The sequence below is a fragment of the Nicotiana tabacum genome, chromosome 11 (genome assembly GCF_000715075.1).
Source record: "Nicotiana tabacum cultivar K326 chromosome 11, ASM71507v2, whole genome shotgun sequence".
In the NCBI taxonomy this organism is placed as follows: Eukaryota; Viridiplantae; Streptophyta; class Magnoliopsida; order Solanales; family Solanaceae; genus Nicotiana; species Nicotiana tabacum.
The window spans coordinates 83,236,354-83,263,880 of NC_134090.1; the positions used below are offsets into that span (position 1 = coordinate 83,236,354).

General features: G+C 38.4%; 1 protein-coding gene across 2 annotated transcripts; it reads left to right on the top strand.

Annotated features, from left to right (window-relative positions):
* Nucleotides 1-24,925: 24,925 nt before the first annotated feature.
* On the top strand, nt 24,926-27,064 carry LOC107813669 (large ribosomal subunit protein eL36y-like). 2 transcript variants are annotated; one of them, XM_016638955.2, is made up of 4 exons: nt 24,926-25,063; nt 25,558-25,662; nt 26,535-26,734; nt 26,872-27,064. In XM_016638955.2, the coding sequence occupies exons 2-4, from the start codon at nt 25,561-25,563 to the stop codon at nt 26,900-26,902; spliced, it is 333 nt and encodes a 110-aa protein (XP_016494441.1). In that variant the 5' UTR covers nt 24,926-25,063; nt 25,558-25,560; the 3' UTR covers nt 26,903-27,064. The 2 variants fall into 2 exon arrangements, with proteins under 2 accessions (XP_016494441.1, XP_016494442.1); XM_016638956.2 differs by having other exon boundaries at nt 24,943-25,063; nt 25,545-25,662.
* The last annotated feature ends 463 nt before the right edge of the window (nt 27,065-27,527 follow it).

Below are 27,527 nucleotides of genomic sequence, written 5' to 3' on the forward strand. Positions count from 1 at the left end.
CGATTTTTCAAATATTAGAATCAAACCAAACTAATTAAGTCGGTTTTTTCTTGATTCGGTTTATGTCGATTTTTCTGTTTTTTCGGTTATTTGTCGTTTTTTTCTTAAATATAAGACATACACTACCAAACACATATTTTGGCGACCACATTTTTAACGTAATACTATCAAATCAATTGTCCTTTGAGAAATCTATTATTTACCAAGATATATTAATGATAAATTGAATCAAATAGTAATGAATAATTTAAGGACTCAATTAAAAATATATTATTTTTAACATGAAATAGATTCTTACACTTAACAAAAGAAAACTACCAATCAAACTAGAATGTAAAGGTAAAGAACTGTACTAAAAGTGCAAACGATTAACATTTACTATAAAAATTTTGAAACTTTGTATAAAAGTATATATATGTGTGTGTGTGTGTGTGTGTAATTCTAAATTTAAAATAGCTACTCCTATATTCGGTTTGGTTCGATTTTTTTTATTAAAACCAAAACCAAACCAAATTTGATCGGTTTTTAAATTTCAAAACCAAAACCAAACCAAACCAAAAAGTATCGAGTTTTTTGGTCGGTTTGGTTCGGTTTTTTGGATTTTTATGAACACCCTTTGCGACCATCTTACTGTTCTTGAACATTGAAGAGAAGAGATAAGAGGCAAAGATTGTCCCATTTGGCGTGCTAGAATTTGTAACAACTAAAATTTCGTTGCTTTAAATAATAATCAATACAAATAAAAGTATTTGTATTTCAATAATCTATATGGTTTATAATCTTTGAACAATTTTAAGTTAAAAGATGTAATCTTCTAATTTTTCAGGACCCGAACCCACAGTCGCTTGATTAGAATTCAAGCGATTGTTATATGGTAATATAAATAGATAGATATTTTTTATTTTTACATGAATCAAGTACATTAAATCTCTAAAAGAAAAAAAAATCAAACATTCACTAAAAACCAAATACTGCATTATTGTAGTTCTACTCATCTTGAAATAAGTGGAAGAAACTCAAAAGCCTTTCATAACTATGAATATATCTATACATACATAGCATGAATCTGTTCTAGCTTTATTTATTGTTAGTACTCTATTGTACGTGTATTTATATTTTTGTATAAAGATGTTATTGCTTGACCAAAAGGGCAAAAATATAGTTTAACTTTATATAGGTATTTTGGTCTTTCAACATTGCACTTAGATCTTGACACTAATAATATAGTATGATCTTATGACAAGTTACAAATATTATTTTAATTATATGATCAATTTCACGTAAGATGATAAATATAATACAAACTCATAAATAAAACATACACTATATTTGTAGGGTCGTTTAATTATATTCAAATTTAAAAGGTCATAGACGAGTATTTTATTTTTTCTTACTATTTAAATAAAGATTATCCTTGATCACGTGCAGCAAGCATTGAAAAGTAGTTACAGCCATTGTCCATTTAAAGAAAAGGCATTCATGTTAAGGTTATATGATTTATGAGAAAATTCCCCATGGCATGATCATAATAATAAGAACTGAACCAAGTGAGCTTACCTGGAAACTTCGTGTTATTTGAAAGTAGAAATATATGCTTGACCCACACACTAAATGTTTCATTGTTAATTTTACGTTTAGAATAAGTTAAATAGATGCATTATCGCCGTAAATAATAATAGTACTTATTTTAAGACTCGAATAGTACTACAGAGTATTCCCATTAGTACGCAAAATAATTACTTATATGGTATAATTTTGGGCCAACTTGTGATGGGTGGCAAAAACATAAACTCTACTATGAATAATCTATTTTATGAGCATACGAGCCATCAAAAGTTCATTGACCTTAGGTTGTTTACAATGAGAAAGCGTAATTGCTCTAACGTTCTCCTTTGCCAAACTAAGATATATGATATCAAGGATTATGCATGCTTGATGATTCCAAATGCAACAGATTTAGAGCCCGTTTGGACATATAATTTTTTTTCCTTTTTTTAAAAAAAATTCATTTTTTTTTTTTAAATCAGTGTTTGTTCATAAAATTTCAAATTTTCGCTTGAAAATGCATTTTGGAAATTTCGAAAATTTGAAAAATTCCAAAAAGTTGTTTTTCATAATTTTCACTCATGAAACTTCAAAAACAACCCAAACTAAAATTTATGTCCAAACACAACTCTAAATTTCAAATATCATTTTCACTTGAAAAAATATTTCACTATTTTTTGAAATTTTACAATTCTTATATCCAAACGCCTACTTAGTGCTAATCATCTATAAATATATTATTTACAGTTCTATTTTAAACTCAATATGGATCAATTTCATATCCTTCATATTATTTTCGTCCTACGAATATATATGTATATATATAAAAGTTATAGACATGAGACTACTGCTATTTTAAGATTTCATATCAGTTATTCATTTTACACTATGACCAGATTGTATTGTTGGATCATTTAGATAATAAAAATTCTCATTTGAAGTAAGCAGTCAATTCTTAAAATAAAAAATTAAAAATTTAAAAAAAAAAGAAGCAAAATTTGTGACACTAAAAGTAAAAATATTGTTGTAATGGTGTAATCAGTGTTGACGTCTTCATGGGATACCAAATTTGACATTTGATAATTTTTTCACATAATTCCAAAGTTAGGCTTTTGATATTTGTCTTTTGCATTGTCTAAAAGGTGGTATTTGATATTGGACAATTTTCATAAAGCATTATCTTTTAGTAGTAATTAGACATCTATAGATACCATTTGCTATATTACGGATTATAGATATCTTTTCTGTGATTATAAGATGTATTTGATGTATTTAAGCTATTGTATTCAGCAAAAATAGGCGTGAATCAGGGAAGTCCAGCTAATCAGTTGTTGTATTCGAGTGTATTCGACTGTATTCATGGAGTGAAACATGGGATTACAGCTGGACAGATTATTGTATTCGACTGTATTCATGGCGTGAAATAGGGGATTACATTGTTTTTAAAACGGAAAGTGAATCAATTAACATAATAGACTCCTAATATAACTCAACAAACTCAATTATACCACACAAATTTTAATATTTTCAGTTATAAAAAAGATTCTCAACCGAAAAATACCCCAAAAACATAGCAATCTTCAGAGAAATTATATAATACATCTTAATACATAAATTATATTAATTAAAAAAAACATATGAATACATTCATGGCATATAGCGAGACAGTGAATACAATGAAATACATAGAATACAGCGGGATACATTGAAATACAATAAAAAAAGACAGTGAATACAACGAAATACATGGAATACAACGAGATATATTGAATTACAATGAAAAAAAAGACAATGAATATAATGAAATACATGAAAAATACATTGAAATATATTAACAGAAAATCAAGTTGCTCAGCCCCAAATTCCGTCGTCTTTGTTCAAGAACAAACCCTAATTTTCGGCAAATCCGCCGTTCACCGGAAGCCGGTAGTGAAAACGCACAGCCTTGGTCCGTCGATGGTGCCGGAGCCGAGGTCACTTCCTCCCAACTTGTGTAGCAATGGCGACAAGTTGTTGTTGTTGGATTCTTTCAAAAGGTTTTTGTTCCCGATAGACCTATGCCTTTCTCACAAGTCAAATAAATCTACTTCGGTTTATTCTAGCTTTATAAAGAGAGGTCAAAGTCCAAAAATATATTGGCAATTGGTTTGTGAAAAGCAGCAGTAGGGATTTGGTGGAAGAATGGCGGAGTCTAGTTCAAGAGTGTTGGCGCCGGAGAATTGCCCAAAATATGGGGGAAGACAATGGCATGTATCAAAGTAGAGAGAAAGAAAATAATGTAACTGAATAGCGTATTTAGTGGCTTAGGGGTAGGAGGTAACCAAAATTAGATATTTTGCTATAAACATTAAAAGGTATCTAATAATTTTTTTAAATGGTATTTATTTAAAATAAATAAGGTGTTAACATTTGCTACCGGAGGTAAAAATTCTTTTGATATATTCTTTTTATGTTTTTAGTTAATAGAAGAGAACTTTTCTAACTGTGACTTATGGACAATAGCAAATCACTTATTGGGCTTCTTTTTATTGCGAGTGAAGTGCATAGGTCGTAGCGAAATGTAGGGATGCACTAGGAAAAATGACACTGTATAGCCGCTGTAAAAAATGATAATCGAAAAAATATATAAAATTTGTATATTTTTGTATACATATATATATATTGTATGTTATATACAAATTTTATACATTCTATCGATTACCAAATATAAATAGTTTATGGCAGAGGCTAAAAGTAACCGTATCCATGGACTATGTAGGGGTTAAGTGCACTAGTAGCCACTTTTAGGATTGTTGTTTGAAATGTATTTAGCATTTGTAAAGCATTTAAAACATAACTAACAATTGAATTGATCAGTCACTTTTCTAAGTAGTGACAACCCCATGTTATCCACCTAATTACACGAGTAATACCAATATGTTATTTGGCACATGCTCATGTTGTCTAACCAAAGGATCAATGACCTAATTTTATTCTCTTTAAATGTTTATTTCTACTTAGAATTGGATTTAATTTTTATTTTTATTTGGAGATTCTACATATTAAAGGTTATATGAATAAGATGGATCAAGTTTATTTTGTTAAAAAATTTAAGTCAATGGGAAGAATTATTAGGTATTTGTCCTTATTTTCTTATCATACTTAATTTTTCTATTCCTTGAAGGAAGAACAACATATTTACTATAATTGATTTTACTATATGAATTGTATTTATGAATTTAAACTCCAAAGAAAGCTAACAGCAAAAGGTTGAGTAGATGTTATCGTTAGTCCTTGAGACTAGTTCATGGCCTAGGATGTTCTCAAGTTTGGAGTTTGATAGTCAAAACAACCTGTAGGAGAATGATAGGGAAAAAGATATAGAACCGATAAAATATATATACATATACAAAGATACCATTACATTGAACTCTGTAGTTCAAACTTCGAGAGGATGCCATAAAGTTTTTCAAGAAAGTTTTAGTTACACCTGATTGAAGTATTTTGAAGTTTCAAATACTTGGGCCGTGATGGGTGATTTCAATAATGTGATGCAAGCAAATGAAAGAATGGGAAGACAAGTCACCTATGCAGAGGGTAGAGAATTTAAGGAGTGTGTACATAAATGTGATCTACAGGAGATGAAATCACCATGATCTTTCTATACCTGGAATAACAAACAGGATGGAGAAGCCAAGGTGATGAGAAAGATCGACAGGGTATTAGTTAATAATTATTGGACGACTACACTACCAAATTCAGAATTGCACTTTCAGAGTGAATGTTTGTATGATCACTATCCAGCACTAGTGAGCATAGTAGGGGATGATGTAGTGGACTATGTGACTGAATTTTTTAACACAGGAAGATTGTTAAGAGCTTTAAATAAAACAGTTATAACTTTGATTCCAAAATGGACAAATAGTCTGTTGCAGTGCTATATACAAGGTGATATCCAAAGTTATATGTAACATACTTAGAAAGACCCTGCCAAATATAATATCTCCTAGCCAGAGTGCATTTGTTGAAAGAAGATCAATTGTGCAAAATATTTTGATATGTCAGGACCTAGTCAGACTATATCACGGGAAGGCCACAACAAGAAGTTGTCTAATAAAAATTGACTTGAAGAAAGATTATGACAATGTAGAATGGGAGTTTGTAAAAGAGATGATGATGGCACAGAACTATCATACAACATTCATCAATAGATAACGGAATGCATCACATTGATGTGTGGCTATAATTTCATAGTTTCGTACATTATTTGCCTTGTATTTTATATGCTTTAATAATAAATTACATTTTATTTGTGTGTAATAGAGTCTATTTTATGTGTAGGTAAATTGAAGATAAAAGTAAAGCAAAAGGGATACTTAAACGTTGAAAGCGTGCTCGAGAACAGTGAAAAGGAGAAAGCTGGCGACGCCAGGCCTGGGGACAGATCCACCAGGCGTTATGCCTCGCGAGGCCAGGTCTGGGCGTGCACATTCCGAGTTTTAAAGACTTATTTTGTCTCCCGGTTTGACTAAGACTTGGCCTACACGTTTAGGTCTTTTCCTACACATATAAATAGACCTAAAAACGCCACTTTTGAGGGGAATTGGATAGTGAGAGACCGACATTAGATCGGGGATTCGACCTAAGGAGGTAAGAACACACTAGGAGCAAGGCGGAGAATTCTTCTACGAGTTTGTCACTTCCTTCTTCCTATTTCCACTATTGGTTATGAATTCTAGTATTGTATTATGCATACTATTATGAATAGCTAATTTATTATCTAGGGTTTTGATGGAACCTATTGAAGGATGATTTTCCTGTTACGTTAATATAGATTTGTCGTAGCTTTTCTCTATTTGTTCAACTATGTTTACATTGTGGTCAGTTGAAGAGCTCTTAATTGATTGTGCCTATTTAGTGTGTACTACTCGGGAGAGAGTGGATATTTAGGTAGTTGCTTTACAATATCACTCTTAACGTATATGAGGGATCAATACAGAGGGTTTAAAAGTGGGATTAGGGATAATGAAACCTTGGTGTGATCCGAGTGAGCCGTACTTAATGTCAGCTAGCATAATTCGGGAGAATATATCTAGTAAATTGTGGTAGTTACTCGGGAGAGAATTACAACACTCATAGCGCTCATGATTGGTAGAGAATACTTAGGAGAAATTATAGAAGACGTAGCGGGAAAAATTTCGATAATTGGGGAAATCATAACTCTAGACCTCCTTAATCTTTTCTCCAACCCTTAGTATCCCTAGTTGTGATCTACTAATTTAATTTTGTTAGTTAATTAGATACAAGAATCTTAATATTTATAACATAGAAATTGCTTGAGCTTGTCTTCTTAGCAATATTGAATAACTGTAGCAAGCCTTAGTTCTCTGTGGGATTCGACTCCGGACTTGTAAACTGAATTATATTTGCAACGACCGTTTAGTCCTTTTTATAAGGCATAGTTGGGCGTGATCAAATTTTGGCGTCGTTGCCGGGGAACTAATAGTGTAGCTGTAGTGTACATATTTCTAGGTTGCAAGTTTGAACTTTTATTTTTGTTTTCTTGTATTTGATTATTTTTTATTTTTTTATTTTTACTTGAGAGACATGGCATCTTGAAATTATGAGAGTTTTGATGTTGGTAATTCTACTTTTGATCCTCCTTATGCATATTGTGGAGGAAATCACCCATTGCAAAATTATCAAAATATTTTCGAGAGCGAGTTATGTGCGCCAATTCAATTTTATGTGTGAAATGTGTGTGATATGTGGGGTGGTCAAGATGGTCACTTTCATGGTTGTGATTATATGTCTTATCCTCCCCCAACCCCTTATTATGATGGTTCTACTTTTTCTTAGGAGGATAACAGGAACAAAGAACCTAGGGAAGCTGACCTAAAGGAGATCAAAGATATGTTAAAGTGTCATGTGAAACAATATAATGAGAAACCACGGCAGATACAAAGACAAGAGGCAACTATTCACCACTTGGAGGCTCAAGCGAATAAACTAATTGAACTTTGTAAAGCGCAACAAGCTTACATTGTGGATAGTAGTCAAGAAGAGCATGAATTGGCTGCAGAAATTGCCATTATAATGGAGGTTTTAAAAAAAATACGAGGAGGTGCTAGTGTAGAAGGCCAGAGTAGAATACCAACAATCAATCGAACTAGATTTTGAGGATGCCGATGTTGTAGAAGAGATACTAGAGTCAACGAAGGACATTGATGATACGTATTTAGTTGACCCCAGTGTCATTAGTGTTGAGGATATTGACAATCCCAATGTTTACGTAGTTGAGCGCATTGGTCCTTACTCCAAGCACTTTTCCACATTGTGCGTAGATGATGATATGGAAATAGAGTCACCCGAGCCAATTGAGGAGACAAGAAATAAGGAACAAGAGGCCTACATTCTGAATTCTTCTTGCCAGAAAGTCGGGAATACACATCTCATCTAAAGGCCAAGAAATGCAGAATATTACATTGTTTTATTGGGCAAGTCAAATTGTTCCACCACCTCAAGAGCATGATCATAAAGCAAAATCAAAACTTGGGATCCAATTCATAAGTTCAAAGTGGAGGCAGAAAGTGATTAGCGTCGTGTCGCGACGTTAAATCAAGCGCTTGTTAGGAGGAAACCCAGCTTTACTGCTTTCTTTTATTTTTTTTAATTATTATTTTTAATTGTATTATTTATGTAGTGTCGATTTTTGATTTTTTAGGAGCGTGGAAAGCAAAGCTATTGGAAGGATGCAACATCAAACCAGATGGTTGGAACTAAGTGTGAGGCACCCGCACGAAGGACCAAGCTTGGGAGAAGTCGGAATACCCTATGAGTTGCTAGTGCTTCGGCCTACCAGGGAGTTTCTTTTACCCTCTTATTAGTTATGGTGTGCATTGGGGACAATGCACAATTTTAAGTGTGGGGTGAGGAGATTGTCTGGATGACTTTCTATACTATTTTAATTGTGTTAGTTTAATTAATTAATTTTTTTTTCTTGAGGGAGTTAAGTCTAAAAAAAGAATTCTTTGTAGGTAGTGTAGTAATTCCCCATTGGTGTTTCTTTGTGCCACGGTTCTTTTTCAAGGGTTTTGTTTGAACCGGGTGTTGTTAGTTTATTTTTTAGGAGTAGGAGCCAGTGTGAGATGAATTGAATTACAACGATATCTCTTAACTTTGTTATGCCTTGAGAATAGTTAGTACTCTGGTTGTGACGCATAGGCTCAATGTTTGACTCTAATATAAGTACCTTAAATTGTATATTCTGGAATTTGATTAACTGCTTTGACTAGAGTGTCGTGATGAATCCAATCCTGAGTGAGTTATGTGCCATGTGGGTGTGAGGTTTGTGTGTCATTCTGTGCATTGCATTTGATGTCTAGAACTTGCCCCGTGTGTTTACAAAGAGAAATAGTAGTTTTGTTCAGTCTTGGAAGTGATATAGGCGTTTCTTTATTGAGACAGATATGTATATTTTACCCGCCTAATTGTTATGTAACGTAGTTAACCCCTTTGAGCATGTAATCATGTTTCTTTGGCAACCACATTACAAGCCTTACCCTCTTGTTTGAATTAACCATCTATTTGAATCTGTTCACCTCTCATGAGCACTTGAATTGTTATGAATGTTGTAAAAGTTAAAGTGTGGGGTGGTTGGTTTGGCTTTTGAGTGGAACTAATGAAATAAGGAGAAATGTGCACTATTTTGAAAAAAATAGAAGCCACTTGAATTGAAAAGGAAAGAAAAAAATAGGTGTATTGTTGTTAATAATATTCCTTTATGGTGGTGGCTTTTGATGTAATTGTGCTTAAAAAATATGGAGTTAATATACATTGAGGTGAAGGTGGAGTTATGGTTTGACATAAGTGTGGGGTTTGAATGTTAAAGCATATGTATTAAAGTACTTAGGGAGGTGTAGTCACTCTTATATACAAATGTATCATACCCGGTCCGTAGCCTACATTACAACCAATTAAGGTCCTACTTGATCTTAGACTGAATGAGCTCGATTAGTAGAGTAGCACACTACGGGAAGCCTATGGTGCATCTTTTGTAGCATATGAATGTTATTTCTGAAAGGGAGTGAATTCTTTCTATCTTGAGTTCCTAATTATGCTTAAATTTTATTGTGTGTGGAACTACTCTCTTTTGTTGAGTGAGGGCACGTGATTCATGATAGAAAGGTAATGTCATTAACCTCTATGTTAGAATAAGTGAGTGGTGAATAATGCATGGTACTTGCGAGTCAAATCATGAGGTGGAGATGTTATACCCTTGTGCTTAGTATATTTTAAAGATTCTTGGTGTGATGAGTTAGGAGAATTGCTTAAAAGGTCGTGTCTATAAGTGTAGTTTGATTTCTCGAGGACGAGCAATGTTAAATGTGGGGTATTGATGTGTGGCTATAATTCCATAGTTTCGTACATTATTTGCCTTGTATTTTATATGCTTTAATAATAAATTACACTTTATTTGCGCGTAATAAAGTCTATTTTATGTGTAGCTGAATTGAAGATGAAAGTAGAGCAAAAGTGATACTTAAACGTTGAAAGCGTGCTGGAAACAGTGAAAAGGAGAAAGCTGGCGACGCCAGGCCTTAAGCAGGCTTTATACCTGGCGACGCCAAGCCTTAAGCAGAAGTTAGACCTGGCGACGCCAGGGCATTAATCGGGCGTTAGACCTGGTGACGCCAGGCCTGGGGCCAGGTCCACCAGGCGTTATGCCTCGCGAGGCTAGGCTTAGGCGTGCACATTCCAAGTTTTAAAGACTTATTTCTTCTCCTGGTTTGACTAGGACTTGGCCTACACATTTAGGTCTTTTCCTACACATATAAATAGACCTATAAATGCCACTTTTGAGGGGGATTGGACAACGAGAGACCGACATTAGGCCGGGGATTCGACCTAAGGAGGCAAGAACACACTAAGAGTAAGGCGGAGAATTCTTCTACGAGTTTTTCACTTCCTTCTTCCTATTTCCATTATTGGTTATGAATTCTAGTATTGTAATTATACATACTATTATGAATAGCTAATTTTGTGTCTAGGGTTTTGATGTAACCTATTGAAGGATGATTTTCCTGTTACGTTTATATTGATTTGCCGTAGCTTTTCTCTATTTGTTCAACTACGTTTATATTATGGTTGGTTGAAGAGCTCTCAATCGACTGTGCATATTTAGTGTGTATTACTGGGGAGAGAGTGCATATTTAGGTAGTTGTTGCACAACATCACTCCTAACGTATATGAGGGATTAATATGGAGGGTTTAAAGGTGGGATTAGGGATAATGAAACCTTGGTGCGATCTGAGTGAGTCGTACTTAATGCCAGCTAGCGTAATTCGGGAGAATATGTCTAGTAAATTGTGGTAGTTACTCGGGAGAGAATTACGACACTCAGAGCATTCATGATCGGTAGAGAATACTTAGGCGAAATTATAAAAGATGTAGCAGGAAGGATTTCGACAATTAGAGAAATCATAACTCTAGACCTCCTTAATCTTTTCTCCAACCCTTAGTATCCCTAGTTGTAATCTACTAATTTAATTTGTTAGTTAATTAGATACAAGAATCTTAATATTTATAACATAGGAATTTTCGAGCTTGTCTTCTTAGCAATATTGAACAACTGTAGCTAAGTCTTAGTTCTCTGTGGGATTCGACTCTGGACTTGTAAACCGGATTATATTTGCAACGATCGCTTAGGTCTTTTTATAAGGCATAGTTGGGCGTGATCACCACTACCAATTACTCCTTAGCAATTAATGGTGACATATATGGTGACACTGCATGGAAGAGAAGATTGAGACAAGAGGATCCCACATCACTTTTGCTTTTTGTGATCTGTATGGAGTATCTCTCAAGGATAATGGATATGGTGGGGCAGCAAGAGGGGTTTGCATATCATCCTAAATGCAAGAGTTTGGGACTAAATCATCTATGTTTGGCAGATGATGTATCATTAGAGGCCTTACAACATTTTCCAAGCATCAGGTTTGACAACAAATAGTGCCAAATCCAACATCTTCAGTGCAAACATGAATAGGAAACAACTAGATGATATATGTGAGTTAACAGGCTACAAAGAAGGGAAGCCTCCTTTTAAATACTTAGGTGTGCCTCTATCACCTAAAAAGCTGTCAAGCATGGACTGTGAAATGTTAGTGGAGAAAATGACAAGAAAGATCAAAACTTGAAGGAGTAGGAATCTATCATATGTAGGAAGAGCACAACTAATTAACTCAGTTCTCATGTAACTCCATATTTACTGGGCTTCAATATTCATATTGCCAAGGAAGGTTTTAAACACTATCATTGGGATTTTAGAAATTATTTCTGGGATGACCATTGATAGCATGGACTACAATATGAAAGGCAAAAATAGGAGGATTGGGCATTAACGACTGTGTGGTATGGAATGAGACTGCAATAAACAAGTATGTGTGGCATATAGCAAACAAAACAGACAGTTTATGGGTAAGATGGGTCAATCATATATATTGTATACGGCAAAAATCAGCGGTTCGATTTTACGGTCACCAAGGCACCTCGAAGGAACTGACTCCCCTAAAGGATCGAAGTTTAGCTCGGGGCCCTGGCCTCGAGGGTTATCGGTAATCTACTTCGAGGTAGCGTAAGCAATGGTCGGCCTCGAGATAGGGTAAATCAGTGACATCGGTGGATCGGTGTAAGGTTCCCAAGGCATGTGATTAGAGCTGACAAGGTCTATTAGGCTAGTCCAAACCCGTACCATGGCATTAAATGGATGTACCAGCCCTTTGTCTTTGTAATAAATGCATTTGTACTATGTTGGGATTCCCCCTCATATATAAAGGGGATCCTTGTCATTTTGTAGACACCTGATGCTCAATACTAAATACACAAGAACATTCTCTCTGCTCTCTAACATATTCTCTTGCTCTTATTACTCTCATTATTGCTTACATTTATAGTGTCCTATTTATTGTTCATCCTTTATTGCTTATCATTGATCATAAAGAGCCACCATCGCAGTTCTCATAATTGTTAGTCTTCCCTCGGTCGCTCTGAGCCGGCCACCCAACTCAACCTCGAGGCCTTATATACACCAGCTCGAGGCCCAGATCTCCAGCCGTTCGGTCTGACTATTATATCGGTTTGTAGCTATAATCTTGCTTTCTAACCACTTACCTTAGCATTTATTGCCTAACAACTAGCATAAAATTAGATCATGTATTTTTAGAACCACAAAATTAAATTTAATTGTTATTACTATTTTCATAGTAAACAGCTTGGTGCCCACCGTGGGGCTAAAAATAATAGTGATTATTTTCTTTCAAGTTACCTTTCACACTTTTTCTTGTCCAAGATCTTTGATTTCAAGTCAAAATGTTTAACTCAATAAACAACAATCTTGAGGACCATGGAGAGAATGGTGTGGATGTTCCAGGTGTTGGTGTACCACCACGAAACCCTAAGAATGCACCAGAACCAATTCACGTGGATGCGGTCTCACGCGATGCCCAACATGTCGATATAAGCTCCTACACTAACAGGAGCGTACATCAAGGAGATAAACAAGAAGTCCAAAAAACCCTAGCTCAGGAGGAACAGGAGGTCAGCCTTCATGTTATTTTTGAGATGTTGCAAGCACAAAAGCTGATAATCGCTCAGTTGCAGAGCCACCAAAAAACCCCCAAGTATAGCGGCCACGGGAATAGCCCCTCGGACCGAACAGGTACCCGAAAGATCAAGCAATAACGGGTCGGCAGCCGACCCCACCATCGTAAAGATGCTCGAGGACCTCACAAAGAGGATCGAGTCGGTTGAGAAAAAGATAAAAGCTAACGATAAGAAGGTTGAGACCTACAATTCCAAGGTCGACCAAATTTCGGGCGCACCCCCGATCTTGAAGGGTGTGGATTCAAAAAAGTTCATACAGAAGCCGTTCCCACAGGAAGTGGCTCCAAAGCCCATTCCAAAAAAGTTCAGAATGCTAGAACTTCCAAAGTACAATGGAACCTCAGACGCCACTGAACATGCTACTGCTTATACTTGCGCAGTGAAGGGAAACAACCTAAAGGACAACGAGATCGAGTCTGTCCTTCTAAAAACGTTCGGAGAAACACTTTCAAAGGGGGCAATGATGTGGTATCACAACCTGGCCCCAAACTCTATAGATTCATTTGCCATGCTGACAGATTCTTTCATAAAGCCACATACTGGTGCCATGAAAGTAGCAACAAGGAAATCTGACGTCTTCAAGATCAAGCAAAGGAAAAATGAGATGTTGCGACAGTTCGTATATCGCTTTCAAATGGAATGAATGGAGCTACCTCCAGTTTCCGACGACTGGCCAGTGCAGGCCTTCACTCAAGGTTTGAATGAACGAAGCTCGGTGGCTTCGAAATAGCTGAAGCAAAATTTGATTGAATACCCTACTGTGACTTGGTTGGATGTCCACAACCAATACCAATCGAAGATTAGGGTCGAGGACGACCAATTAGGAGCCCCATCGGGCTCTGTATACCCAAGCAAGCTTCTGGCGAAGGAGCCAAAGCCAAACAAAGAAAGGTACCATCCATACACCGAAGACAGGAGAAACGCCCCGAGGCGTAACATACCTCGAAATGATTCAAGAACGGACTGAGGGAAGAACCCTCGGGGACTCGTCGGCAAAGCTGAGTTCGATAGGAACGCAGGACCGATGGAGGTACCCTGCTTGTCGGAATACAACTTCAACGTCGATATTTCAGATATCGTGTTCGCCATCAGTAAAATCATAGACACCGGGTGGCCAAGGCCTGTACAATCAGATCCTTCACAAAGGAACCATAACTTAGTGTGTAAATTTCACAACACACACGGCCACAGGATCGAAGATTGCCGGTAACTTAGGGAAGAGGTAGCCCGGCTACTCAGCAAATGTCACCTCCAGTAATTCCTCAGCGATCGAGCCAAAAATCAGTTTCGGGAAAGAGAGGCAGTGATATTAGGCTATATAGATGATATTTACACCTTAATATTACCATGCTTTATTGTTGTTTTATAGGCAAATTGATAACAAAATGCTCTAATTGGTGTTATTTTGCTTCGCATGGAATAATCTAAGTGAGGAAGCACTACGGAGTGTTATGGAGTCAATAATGTGAAGAAAACGCCCAATCAAGAAGTACCCGAGCATGAAGAAGAAAAAAATGGACTGAGGTGAAATCCACCGCGACCGCGGCAGACAATTAAGCGAGGTAGAATGTTCAACCTTCACCGCGATCGTGCCGCGGCCGTGGTGAACTGTTCAATCGCCAGAAAATTGGGGACCAAAGTGTAATTCGGGAAAAACTTGTTCCAAACCCTTATAAACTTTAGAAGCTCGCCCAAGACAAAAAAAAACTTGTTTTTATACTACTTTGGAGGCAAGAACAAGTGTGAGAAGATCAACCAAACATTAAAGTTTTTCTATCTCCTTTTAATTCTTGCAATTATTCATTATGAATAACTTTGTAGTTTTATTATATTTTGTTATGAGTAGCTAAACAATTATCTAGGGTTGATGGAACCAATTGTTGGTTGAAGTTTTGACTCAACTTGTTATAATCGAGCCGGATTTATTATATGATTGTTCAACTACGTTTTGTATGGTGATTAATTGAGTGGGCCCTTGATTAATCGTATCTAATTACCTCATATTGCTTGAGAAAGAATATTAGGTTAGACAGCTGTTGAACAACACCACTTTTGGGTAATTGAAGAGATTCATTACTTGAACTTAAAAGTGGGTTTAGAGATAACGAAACTTTGGTGGGATAATTTAGAGCTGCACATATTGTCAACTAGAGTAGTTCAAGAGAATGCTCTAGTAAATTATTGTAGTTGATCGAGAGATAATTATGATAACCCATAGCTCTTAATCTTCATAGAGTATTACGGTGAGATTATAGCGAAAGAGTCACGACCTAAGCTAGCAATTGGGGAAATTACTGCCCTAGACCTTTTTACCATTGAATTATCTTTAATCTAGCTTATTGTTATTTCCAATCTTATTCAAAGTAGTTAAACAAAACTCAAGATTGATTGATAAAAATTTTGCACCTATAAATTGGTTGAGTTGATAATAGCATTGCCAAAAAGTTGTAACAGATATGTTAGTTTCCTGAGGATTCGACTTCGGACTTAAAACTGAATTACATTTGCAATGACTGCTTTGTCTTTTAGAAGGCATAGTTGGGCGTGATCAGGCAGCCAAAAAGAATAAAGCATATGAGCCCCAACATGTTATCCATATGATTGTGGAAAGGGTCGACACCCCACAAGAACCCACTATCAGAAGAGCAAAAATACCCATCACTAGAGAAAAGCGAACTCGAGGTTACATACCCTAGGACGCCCTCACATTCAGTGATGAGGACATCGAGACCTTGTCTCAGCGTCACAATGACGCACTGGTAATTTCTTTCCTTGTGAATACATTTCAAATTAAACGTGTATTTGTAGATCCAGGTAGCTCCACCAACATCATCAGGTCAAGGGTCGTAAAGCAGCTTGGACTGCTTGGCCAGATCGTGTCTGCCGCTCGAGTCCTTAACGGATTCAATATGGTGGGCGAGACAACCAAAAGGGAGATCACCCTCCCGGTCAACGTAGACGGCACTATCCAAAATGCCAAATTCCACATCATCGAAGGATACATGAGGTACAACGCTTTGGTCGAAAGGCCATGGATACACTGCATGAGAGCAGTACTATCAACCCTTCATCAAATGATGAAGTTTCCGACAAAGGATGAAATAAAAACCGTGTACGGGGAACAACATGCAGCAAGGGAGATGTTCGTAGTACACGGCGTGGCGCCGGTACTGACACCGAAGAAATCGCAGGACAAACAAATAGTGAAATAGCAACCATGAGACATGTTCTTGGCTATACCCGAATGAACAAATAAAGGACCGTACCGTGTCCTCAGAGCAAATACTGAAGGCCTACAGAGGCTCAAAGCGCCATCGCTACTAAGGTATAACCATCTTCCTTTCAATTTACACTTTGCACTAACCTTTATGCACTAACATATGTTGCACTCTTTTCCTTCGACCGGGTTTTTATCCCAAAAAGGGTTTTACCGACAAGGTTTTTAACAAGGCAACATCTATATGCTACCTAAGAAAAACTCAACAAGTATTCAAGACTTCTTTTGCGATCAACCTCGAATACTGGTGGGCATCCCCCTAGAAGGTCACCTACTCGGAGAAGCCAAGATGTGCTAAATAGGGTCTCGATAGGAAAATAATGTATTGGGATAAACGGTCGAACGAACCATGTCCGTATAGAATAACATAGCCCTTAACAACAAAGACATGTATACTTGTACCAAGTAATCAAAGAATACTTTCCAAAAGCATTTCGCGTTACAAAGAAGCTTAGTATTTTTGGAAAAATAGCTCCTCTGTCAAAAACGTCCCGAACACTCGGGGACTAGCGTCAACAACTCGAAACAATACGACCCCCGGGTCGGAGCTTCAAACTCGTAAGCCCTCAATGAGGCAACAACAAGATCACAAAATAGCTCCAGAGCCAAAAATGTCCCGAACACTCGGGGACTGGTGTCGAAAACTCAAGGCCACATGACCTCCGGGTTGGAAACTCCGAAATCGTAAGCCCTCAATGAGGCAATACCAAGTTTACGAGTAATGGCTCCCAAGCCAAGAAACCCTCAATAACTCAGGGACTGCCGCTAATCGCCACCCCCATCGACTTATTAAAACCCGAGGCCATAAGACCACATGCGGCTAGCCTCAGTCTCATAAGACCTATATAAGGCTATAACAATATCTATAAGACCTCAAGAAAGACATGAACCATACTTGTACCAAGTAACCAAAACTGTAAGACCTCAAAGGCATGTAAGACCTTACTAAAGGCATAACCCCAATCTTAAAGTTAAGGCTATATATCAAACTTGTAAGACCTCTAAAAAGGCATACCCTCGATATAGACACCGAAACTACTTCACTCGGGAATTGAAAGGCTCTGGCCAAACACAATGACTATGTCATAAGGTTGTACCAGCCAAACTAACGCAACTCGGGGACGCCCGACCGTTGCTATAAAATCATAGGCCTTCAATTACTTCGAAAAGAACCGGTTAAACAGGCTACCCTCGACATAGGCAAAAGAGCTTCGACCATGTCAGCTCCAAACTATAAGACTTCGAGATACTCAACCACCGAGCCAAACCTCCTGAGGTGCTCGATCATCGCCATATAATGACTCGCAATCGAGGTTTCTATCAAACCGTCGAAGTGTCAGGCAAACACAATTTCAAAAAGTCCTTAACGAGGGAAAAATAAAGCCCATACAAAAAGGTCATTCTAACCCAATGTGTGAGAGCCACTGTCTCAAGCCCATATAAGAGGTCGTACTAACCCAATGCGTAAGAGCCACTGTCGCCAGCCCATACAAGAGGTCGTACCGACCTAACGTGTAAGAGCCTAAAGGACAACATTAAATTCAAAAACTTGAGGGTCAAATGAGCTCGAGTCGACACCCGACTCGGAGACTAGACCCAAAACAGTTAATTAAATATGCCTAAGAACAAAAGCATCAGAGCTCAAACGCCGGCTTATACTAAAAGGTTGTACCGACCAAGCACGTAACGGGCTAGCCCAATGAGCCCCAGAGCTATACCATGAATCTAAGGATTCCTTTTAACTCGAAGACTAGTTCATCTGGCTAAAATCAAGGCAAAGGGAAATGCATGAAAAATAAAACCGCGAGGCTTTCTAAATACACATATGTGAGGGAATACAAGATTCATTTACAAAGTTCTCTGAAAGCACTCTAATAATCTACGTCCCCCTCGGGGACTATGGTTCGTTGGCCTCTTTCTCGCCATCTTCGGCATCAGACGGAAGGAACTTAGCATCATATTCTTCCGCTTTCGTCTACTTTATCTCTTCTAAGAGATCGAAGCCCCTGGCATGAATTTTCTCGAGGGTTTCCCTCCGAAATTTGCACCTCGCATACTTTTTATTCCTACTCCTTTGGTCGAGATCCCCTCTTAGATCAGCACGAGCATAGGCAGCCACCTTCCTATCAGCCTTAGCTCGGATTATTTCGGCTTCAGCCCAGGCATCCACAACTTCGGCCTTCATCTTCAGGAGCTTAGACTCGAGTCTTGGAATCTTGTTCGTTCGGACCAAGCTGTTCTCGTGAGCGTTGCGAAGTTGCACTTCGAGGGCGAAAGCCTTGGCCAAATCATCTTTCTTAGTCGATATTGGGGTGTCCACCCGAGCCTTTAGCCCATCACGCTCGAACTTGACTTGACCAACTTTGTTCCTAAGGCATTCCAGGTCCTCCGTCTTTTTCTACAGCTAAAGTAAACGAAACATTAGCCTCGGAGGATAGAAGAAGAAACGTGTACTCCCTTGAAATGGAAGTTACATGTTCCTCGAGGTAGCTTTCATAGTTTAGACTGCAACTCGCCTTATACCGCAAGTGTGTCAACTCGTCTTCCCTTTCATCGCAAAGAAGCCTAAGGGATTTCTCCCCATATACGGCTTTTCGCAATCTGGCCTCACGGCGAAGCAGCTCATATTTGAGCTTGTTAAAAGCCCGTGGAAGAGAAACGCGGTAAGAAGGTGAAAATTACAAAACTATAAAACCAGTACGAACGGCCAAAACCTACCTCCGAGTAAAGCCGCTGAGCTTCCTCAAAAGTTGAGCATACATCTACTGGTTTGGCTCCATCTACCCCTGTAAACCACCCCGGTTTGGGGCACGGTCGCCCAATATACGCGCCCCTTAGCGTCGAACATCCCTCGAAGTGCCTTCGACAGGAGAAGAAGACAACGGCAGAGAACCCCCGTCCCTCGAAGTACCTTTGACGGTAAAGGAAGATGGCAGCGGAGGAGGGACCATTTTTCTAAAGTCAGAGACCTCGGGTGCTGCAGGTTCGGCTGATACGCCCTCTCTGAGCCTCCGGGCCGGACTCGTCTTGCTACAATCACTATCGTCCTACAAAGGCCTTTTCTGCTTATTGTTATTATTATTATCCCTCAGTCCTAAAGCCGACGATCCTCCTCTTCTCCCAGAGGGCGTGATCCCGCTTCAAAAAACTCCCCAATGCCTACGATGGTAGAGTTAGTACGCAGAAAGAAAAAGTGCCCTTCCAAGAAAAAGGTAAGGGGAGCAAATCACATAGCACGTACCGTGGTATTTTGCATCCCACCTATCCTTAGGCAAAGCTCACCACTTCCGCTCAATATAAGTCGAGTGGGTTGCCAACTTCCGAGCCCAATCCGGTGGGTTGGAGACCTCACACGGCATCCATGAAATTGCTGCAGAAAGGGAAAGGAAAGTGCATTTACAGAGCCCGCCTTCGCCATAATTAAAAAACTATGGAGGCAGGAGTATACCACTTACGTGTAAAATTCCACCCCTCAGAAAATGGCAGAAACTCCACAGGGATAATATCGACAATCCGTACTCGGATGAATCAGCTCATCCACCCCAATCTCCGTCTTCTTCATCATCAATAATGAAAGGCGTGGTGGATCGGCATCATAGAGTTAGCCGACCTCGATGGTGAAAAGGCCGGTACAACTTGATAAGATGGCTAAGAGTGAATTCAAGCCCTGTTTCCTCTACAAAGAACCTCATCATCAATATTATCTGCCAAAATGACGGATGAATCTGCACCAAGGTAACCTGGTACTTTTGACAGAAGTCAAGCACAACCCTATCAAGGGGGCCCAGCGTAAAAAGGTACGTGTACACATTCAAAAAACCCTCGGCATGGTCCATGATGTTCTCTTCCGGGGAAGGTACCCACAGTACTACCTCTTCCCCCATCCAAAATCCTTCCTCGTCGACTCAAGGTGCTCCTCTCCTATTAAAGAAATAAACTTCGAGGCATACTCCCAATGACCTTGAACGATTGGAGACTTTTCTGACGAAAGATCCCCTCTCAAAACAGAATGCCCAGAGGATGACTCGCCTGGCACCAATGGCACGCTGCCAACCAGGCAGGAACCAGAGGCGGAACTCCCTTCTCCTTGCCGAGCGAATCTTGACGTGGCAGCCATGGTTGTGGTAAAATTAGGGAATCAGAGCAAGAATTTTGACAAAGGCGTCAAAATTGAAATGGTGGAGGACCTAATGCAGGAAAGGGGAACTCTATAAAAGAGGATAACTACTCAGAATAGCAAAATCTTCAAAAGGGAAAAAACAACCCTATATATGGAGAAAGCGGCGACATGCCTACCTCAAAGGCCAATTAAAAATACTGGCTAAAGCTTTTATCGCTTTGGGAAGATGTGTCGGCGGGATCACCTCGGTCATTTCGTAACCATGTCATACACTTGATGCCTCCATACGACGTTTTGGGTCAGAGACCCCCGCATCAACCAAGCCTCGAGATGGTACCCGATCTCGAGGACCTCCGTCAAAAAAGAAGAAAGGCACTAAGGAGCCATCAATATTATTACAGGCCTCGAGATGGTACCCGATCTCGAGGGCTTCCGTCAAAAGAGAAGAAAGGCCTTAAGGATCCATCAATATCATTACAAATCTCGATATGGTAACCGATCTCGAGGTCCTCCGTCAAAAAAGAAGAAAGGCTTCTAAGGAGACCAATCTCGAGGTCATGCCTTGAGGGTTTTTGCTATTGCGAATACGGGTCATTTACCCGATTCCTTGGCCCTTGAGCTACCTGAGCTTGAGCCAGTTCGCACTCAAGAATTACTGATGAAGCCCCAGATCCACCTTCATGCTAAGTTCAAATTAAGTTTTTAGGGCCACCTGAACTTAGGCTAAATCTCACTCGGGGACTATCCGTGAAAGTCCTAGGGCTATCTGTAGTCCCAGTCACTCGAGCAAGTTCCCTCCCTAGAACTACCAACGGGATCTAAATAGAGCAAAGTTTGTTCTAAAAATTGAGGCCTCACTCTCACTCGATTTAAAGTTGCCGGTTTTGGTAGTCTAAGTCTGTACCAGGTTAATCTGGGCTTGGTCCGTGAGATGGCAAAGTGTTTCAGGTAAAATCATATCGGCCGATCAAGAACCGAGGGAATACCTACGCCCCGATCCGATATTCGGGCCAACCGGTAGAGTCACATGGTTAGATTTTTTCACAAACGCAAATAAAGAGGGAATTCAGCATAAATCAGAGGCAAATCGAAGAAATATCCTTGTATTAATAAACCATGATTACAAAAGCCCACGAGGGGTCCTTACACAGAAACAAAGAAGCAAAAAAGTATACATTTAGTAAAAGCCAAGAGCCTAATCTATTCTTGGGGGTCTCATCTCGGTCTTCCAAAATGACATCTTCAAGGGAGAAGATGAAGAAGAGGAAAGTGATGAAGAAGAAGCAGAAAAAGATGAAGAAAAAGCCATAGCCCACCAAAGAGCAAAAGTTTTTACCAGGCCAAGAAGATCACGGCCCGATAGAAGACTTGGCAAGCGTCATCCTTACTTGGACGACTACTTTGAGTCCACTTCTTGGAACATTGTGACGTGCAAGTTAGCGGCCGGTAGCGCCACTTCACCCCACTGAAAGTAAAAGGGATGAAGAGCCACACCAGGCCGGAGTAGGGAGGTGAGCAGCGGTGTAAAGTCCGAACATCCTCCTGAGCAGCGGTGTAGAGTCCAAATATCTTCTTGAGTCGGAAGAAATCGGCGCCCCTATCTCATCGCCTCGAGCCAACGACGACAGCAGTAGCAACAACAACAAGAAGTCAGTGCAATCTCGCATAGTAAGGGAAAGCCCTGGAAAAAGGCCATGGCATGACTGATGAGAATGCCACCATGTAACCTTAAGGCCACGTGCCTCAAGCATGAGAAATACCAATAGATGAAGATGAAGAGAAGGAAGCGGTGAAAGGCTGTTAGAGAACATTTGAATTAAGAGTTGGTTCAAGAAGGTCTCCATTTATAGAGAGGGTGACAGCGTAACCGACGACGCCATCAATGTCTTTGAAAGACGTATCGGCAGGCACGATCAATGCGCTTTTGGGAACTGGGCCGGTGACGACATTATTGCTTTGGAGAACAAGAGTCGGCAACGCATTGAATGGTTTTGGAAAGATGAACCGACGGGGCGCATCGGTTATCACAAAGGCTTACGTCATAAGTATGACATCATCGCGGGAAATTCGAAGAGATGGATGTCAAAGTCATTTCTTATTGTTTCACTCTAAGAAACGCGGCGGGGACTACCTATATACGGCAAAAATCGGCGGTTTGATTTTACGGTCACCAAGGCGCCTCGAAGGAACTGCCTCCCCTGAAGGATCGAAGCTTAGCTCGGGGCCCTGGCCTCAAGGGTTCTCGGTAATATACTTTGAGGTAGCGTAAGCAACGATCGGCCTTGAGGTAGGGTAAATCAGTGACGTCGGTGGATCAGTGTAAGGTTCTCAAGGCATGTGATTTGAGCTGACAAGGTCTATTAGGCTAGTCCAAACCCGTACCATGGCATTAAATGGTTGTACCAGCCTTTGTCTGTAATAAATGCATTTGTACTATGTTGGGATTCCCCCTCATATATAAAGGAGATCCTTGTCATTTTGTAGACACCTAATGCTCAATACTAAATACACAAGAACATTCTCTCTGCTCTCTAACATATTCTCTTGCTCTTATTACTCTCATTTATTGCTTACATTTATAGTGTCCTATTTATTGTTCATCCTTTATTGCTTATCATTGATCATAAAGAGCCACCATCGCAGTTCTCATAACTGTTAGCCTTCCCACGGTCGCTCTGAGCCGGCCACCCAACTCAACCTCGAGGCCTTATATACACCAGCTCGAGGCCCAGATCTCCAGCCGTTCGGTCTGACTATTATATCGGTTTGTAGCTATAATCTTGCTTTCTAACCACTTACCTTAGCATTTATTGCCTAACAACTAGCATAAAATTAAATAACGTATTTTTCGAACTACAAAATTAAATTTAATTGTTATTACTATTTTCATAGTAAACATATATATATAAAAGAGGCAGATTGGTGGCAATATAAACACTCCGTAGCTGGTATTGGAAAAAGCTATGTAATGTTAGGGACAATTTTAAAGCAGGAGAAGAGGGGAATGACTGGCTAACACCACGAGGTGTGTACACAGTGGCTAGTAGATATAAATGGAGAATGGGGGATGACAACCGCTGACAGGACTGGAGATGGGTGTGGAACTCAGGAAACACACCAAAACGTAACTATATCTGCTGGTTGGTAGCTCACAGAAGACTGATGACACTGGACAGAATGAAACAGATTGGGATAATTACATAAACTCTATGCAAAGTATGTGGGGAAAAAGAAGAAACAAGTGATCATATATTTTTCGAATGTAAATGGTCTAAGAGATGTGCATATGAGCTACTGAGTTGGCTGGGGATACGAAGGAATGGAGGAAACTATTGCAGCAACATGGAGGAAGCTTAACATATCCATAAAAGGGAAATAATGCAGGACATTTGCACTTTCAATATTTGTTGCTCTGGTATGGAAGAACAGGAATGATGTTGTGTGGAATCACATGGTGACAAGAGAGCAGGAATATCAAAGAAGAATGTAGATACAAGACACAGAGTAGAGGGAAACAAAGCAAAAGACAACTGGCTTGGATAGAAAATTTGTATTTGTATAAAAAGAATAGAGAAGGTAGAATAGAGCAGAGTATAGATGAACTGTATAATCCAAGCAGGGTTATGCATTTAAGTTTTGTAGATGGTAGGGAATACTTGCTTTGTAATTGACAGTTTTAATAGGTAACTAATAAGAATTTTTTCTCTTCACAAAAAAAAGTTTCAAATACTTTTGATTGAACTGTTATGAAGTTTCAACTACTCTTGATTGAATTGCCACGAAGTTAAAATACTTATTTAGGGATCGATTTTAACGAAAATGTTTGAAAACTTCACATGGGATTTAATTGCTCACAATTATTATTATTATTATTATTATTATTATTATTATTATTATTATTATTATTATTATTATTATTATTATTATTATTATTATTATTTATTTATCAGTTTATGAGATAACAAAAATGCATACAATATTCACCTTCAGTTTTGTGCTTCTCTACAGCAATTATAGTATTCCTACATTCTTTCCACGGTTAACAATGATAAGTGGCTATAACTAATTGAAATTGTTGTTAGCGTTGAGAAGTTAAGCTTGAGATTGAAGCATTATTTGTGTATTCACTTTCATTCTTATTTATGCAAAAAAGTAGAAAAAAGGGGCCTCTACCACTATTTTTTTTTCCCTTTCTATTTTATAAATAAATACATTACAAATACTGTCTATTTTTCAAATACATCCATAAAAGTGGCTTTCTCCTCAAACTTTCCCACTTGTGCAGCAGCTCAAACGGCCCAAACACTGAATCTCATATAGAAGACACTTCAAACGCTAATTTACCACTTTACCCTCAAAATGCTCGCATTATCACTGTCATCACCACTATAAAAAGCAGCACTGTCCCAAAACCCTAGTTCCTCTTTTTCACAACCCTAATTCCTCACCGTTTCTTCCATATCGAACGAATTGAAGAGGTATGATTTACTCACACACCTTCTTCCAGTTGCTGTTTCAGATCCTCTTTCATTTTGTTTACTAATTTGGTATCGCGCTATAGACATTGTAATTTCTTTTTTATTTTATTTAAATGTTTTATAAATCCTCGGTATTTTATGTTGTGATGGAAGATGGCGTGTTTATGATGATACTATCCAGAAAAGGGAACACCATTTTACCTCTTTGCCATTTTATTTGAAACTGTTGCTAATTCGAAGAGTCAAACTATTTTTTTCATTAATTCTCCTATAACGTTTTCTAAATATTCTTTTAATATGAGAATTGTGATTCATAGTATTTTTTTAAATTTATTCTGTGCTTTTTAAGATTTTTAGTTTCAGAAGTTCTGATTTTTAGATGTTTTTCTTTTTAGGACAGAGAAAATACTATGATATCTTTTAAGGTAGTATCATTTACTTAGAAACTGTTGGTAATGCTATTTTGTGATTGGGTTGAAAGTTGGTTTAAACAGGTGATGGCTCCGAAGCAGCCTAATACAGGGCTATCTGTTGGGCTAAACAAAGGCCATGTTGTGACCAAGAAGGAATTAGCTCCACGTCCTTCCGACAGAAAAGGGGTGAGTTTTTGAATTCTTTGTTTTGCATGTCTCTTTTGTTTTCTAATGGTGATAGCTCGGGCTTGTATTGTTTGGATTTGAATCTATCTGCATATTTTTTAAACTTCTACCTTGTCTGCGGAGCATATATACACAAAGGACAGGATATTAGTTGATCTGAACTCTGAACAAGTCGTAGAAATTGTTAAACAGTAGTGAGTGTTCACAAGATGTCTTTGATAGATGTTTCTGTGGCTACTATGTGTGGGGGTGCGAGAGGGAACTTTTTGTATAGTTCTCTATGGCATATTGGGCTTCATTGCACACAACTCTGGCTTTTATAGCACAGGGTTTAAAATTGTAAATAGTTGATTAACTTTTGAGAATTTAGACTGGCAGATACAGATGATTTTCCTAGTCTTAGAGGAAAATGGCTAAACTTTTGATTTTGGATACCAATTTACAGTTTATTGAATTTGGGAGCTGAAGTTTTGTTTGATTTGGTAGTCTTATAAGAAAATGTTGAAACTTTAGATTTTGGACCAATTTGCAATTTATTGGAGTTGGGAGTTGAAATTTTGTTGGTATAGGAAGAGTACACTTTGGACGTTATAGAATATGCAAGTATGTCTTGTGCTAGAATGGGTTGGATGTAGTGTCAGGACAAAGATATATCCCTTTGAGAATAAAGGGGTGAATAGTCGCTCATATACTCCTTATAGACTGTATGCTGTCTTGTTGAAGTGTACTGTCTCTTACAAAAAAACATGATCAAATAATTTCTAGCTGGAATCTGGATCAATGTGTGCTATGCTTTTGTCTCGTAATTGAACATGTTTCACTTGCATATTTTGAGCACATCATAATCTTCTTTCCATTTTATTTGTTTTTAGAAAACAAGCAAAAGAGTCCACTTTGTGAGGAGCCTTATCAGAGAAGTCGCTGGATTTGCTCCATACGAGAAAAGGATTACTGAGCTTCTTAAAGTTGGAAAGGACAAGCGTGCCTTGAAGGTAGCCAAGAGGAAGTTGGGCACTCACAAGAGGGCAAAGAAGAAGAGAGAAGAGATGTCTAGTGTTCTCCGTAAGATGAGGTAATGTCTTGTTTTCTCTTACCATTCAGTAGAGGGAGGAAGTTAGTATTTACTAGTATTATTCTGTTGCTGAAGAGTGTTACAAACCCTTGCCGGTTGGCTCATGTTTCATTTCTTTTTCTTTTGGACTTTTACAGGGCTACTGGAGGTGGTGAAAAGAAGAAATGAAACCTGTATGGTTGATGATTGAAGAACCCAGTTAGTTAATTCACTAGCTTTTATGTTTGCAATGTATTTTCGTTTTCAAGAAAGAAGACTTGTGATTAAAATTTCCCGATTTATGTTCCATGAAGATTTTGAAATTAGTGATATTTTAGACATTTTTGCCAAGTGCATGTTTTTCTGGTAATACTAGTGTTAATTATCTGCTTTTGCTTGTGCCTTGCTGTTACCATAGCTCTACTGAAATGAATTTGGACGTGTATGGCTGATTCAGTCGCTTCCTTTAATTTAGTTTTTGTCACCCTTTGGCGGCTATGAATTTTTTTAAGCATTTTGTGCATGACTAAAGTATAGATTGTTTTGCATTCAGCTCCTGTTGGCCCTGTTATTCACAATATTATTAGGTTGGTCTGGGTCTTTATAACCATGATACAATAGGGATAAAAGTCTAGGCCATATTCCAAATGCTTGGAAGGGGAACAGCCAAATAGCCTTTTGCAGTGTATTATTTCAAGGTTCATATTTGAAAAAGGCATGCAACGGCAATGTAATTGTGGTGTTGGTGTCTGCGTCATCTCTTCCATTGAGGAAGAGATGAAAGAGTAATTTAACTAAAATTTGCACAATTTTT

Excerpts from the sequence above, each read along its gene's own strand:
- LOC107813669 (XM_016638955.2), top strand. The coding sequence starts at position 25,561 with ATGGCTCCGAAGCAGCCTAATACAGGGCTATCTGTTGGGCTAAACAAA. Across the intron at positions 25,663-26,534 it reads GTCCTTCCGACAGAAAAGGG|AAAACAAGCAAAAGAGTCCA; the intron begins GTGAGTTTTTGA and ends ATTTGTTTTTAG. Across the intron at positions 26,735-26,871 it reads AGTGTTCTCCGTAAGATGAG|GGCTACTGGAGGTGGTGAAA; the intron begins GTAATGTCTTGT and ends GGACTTTTACAG.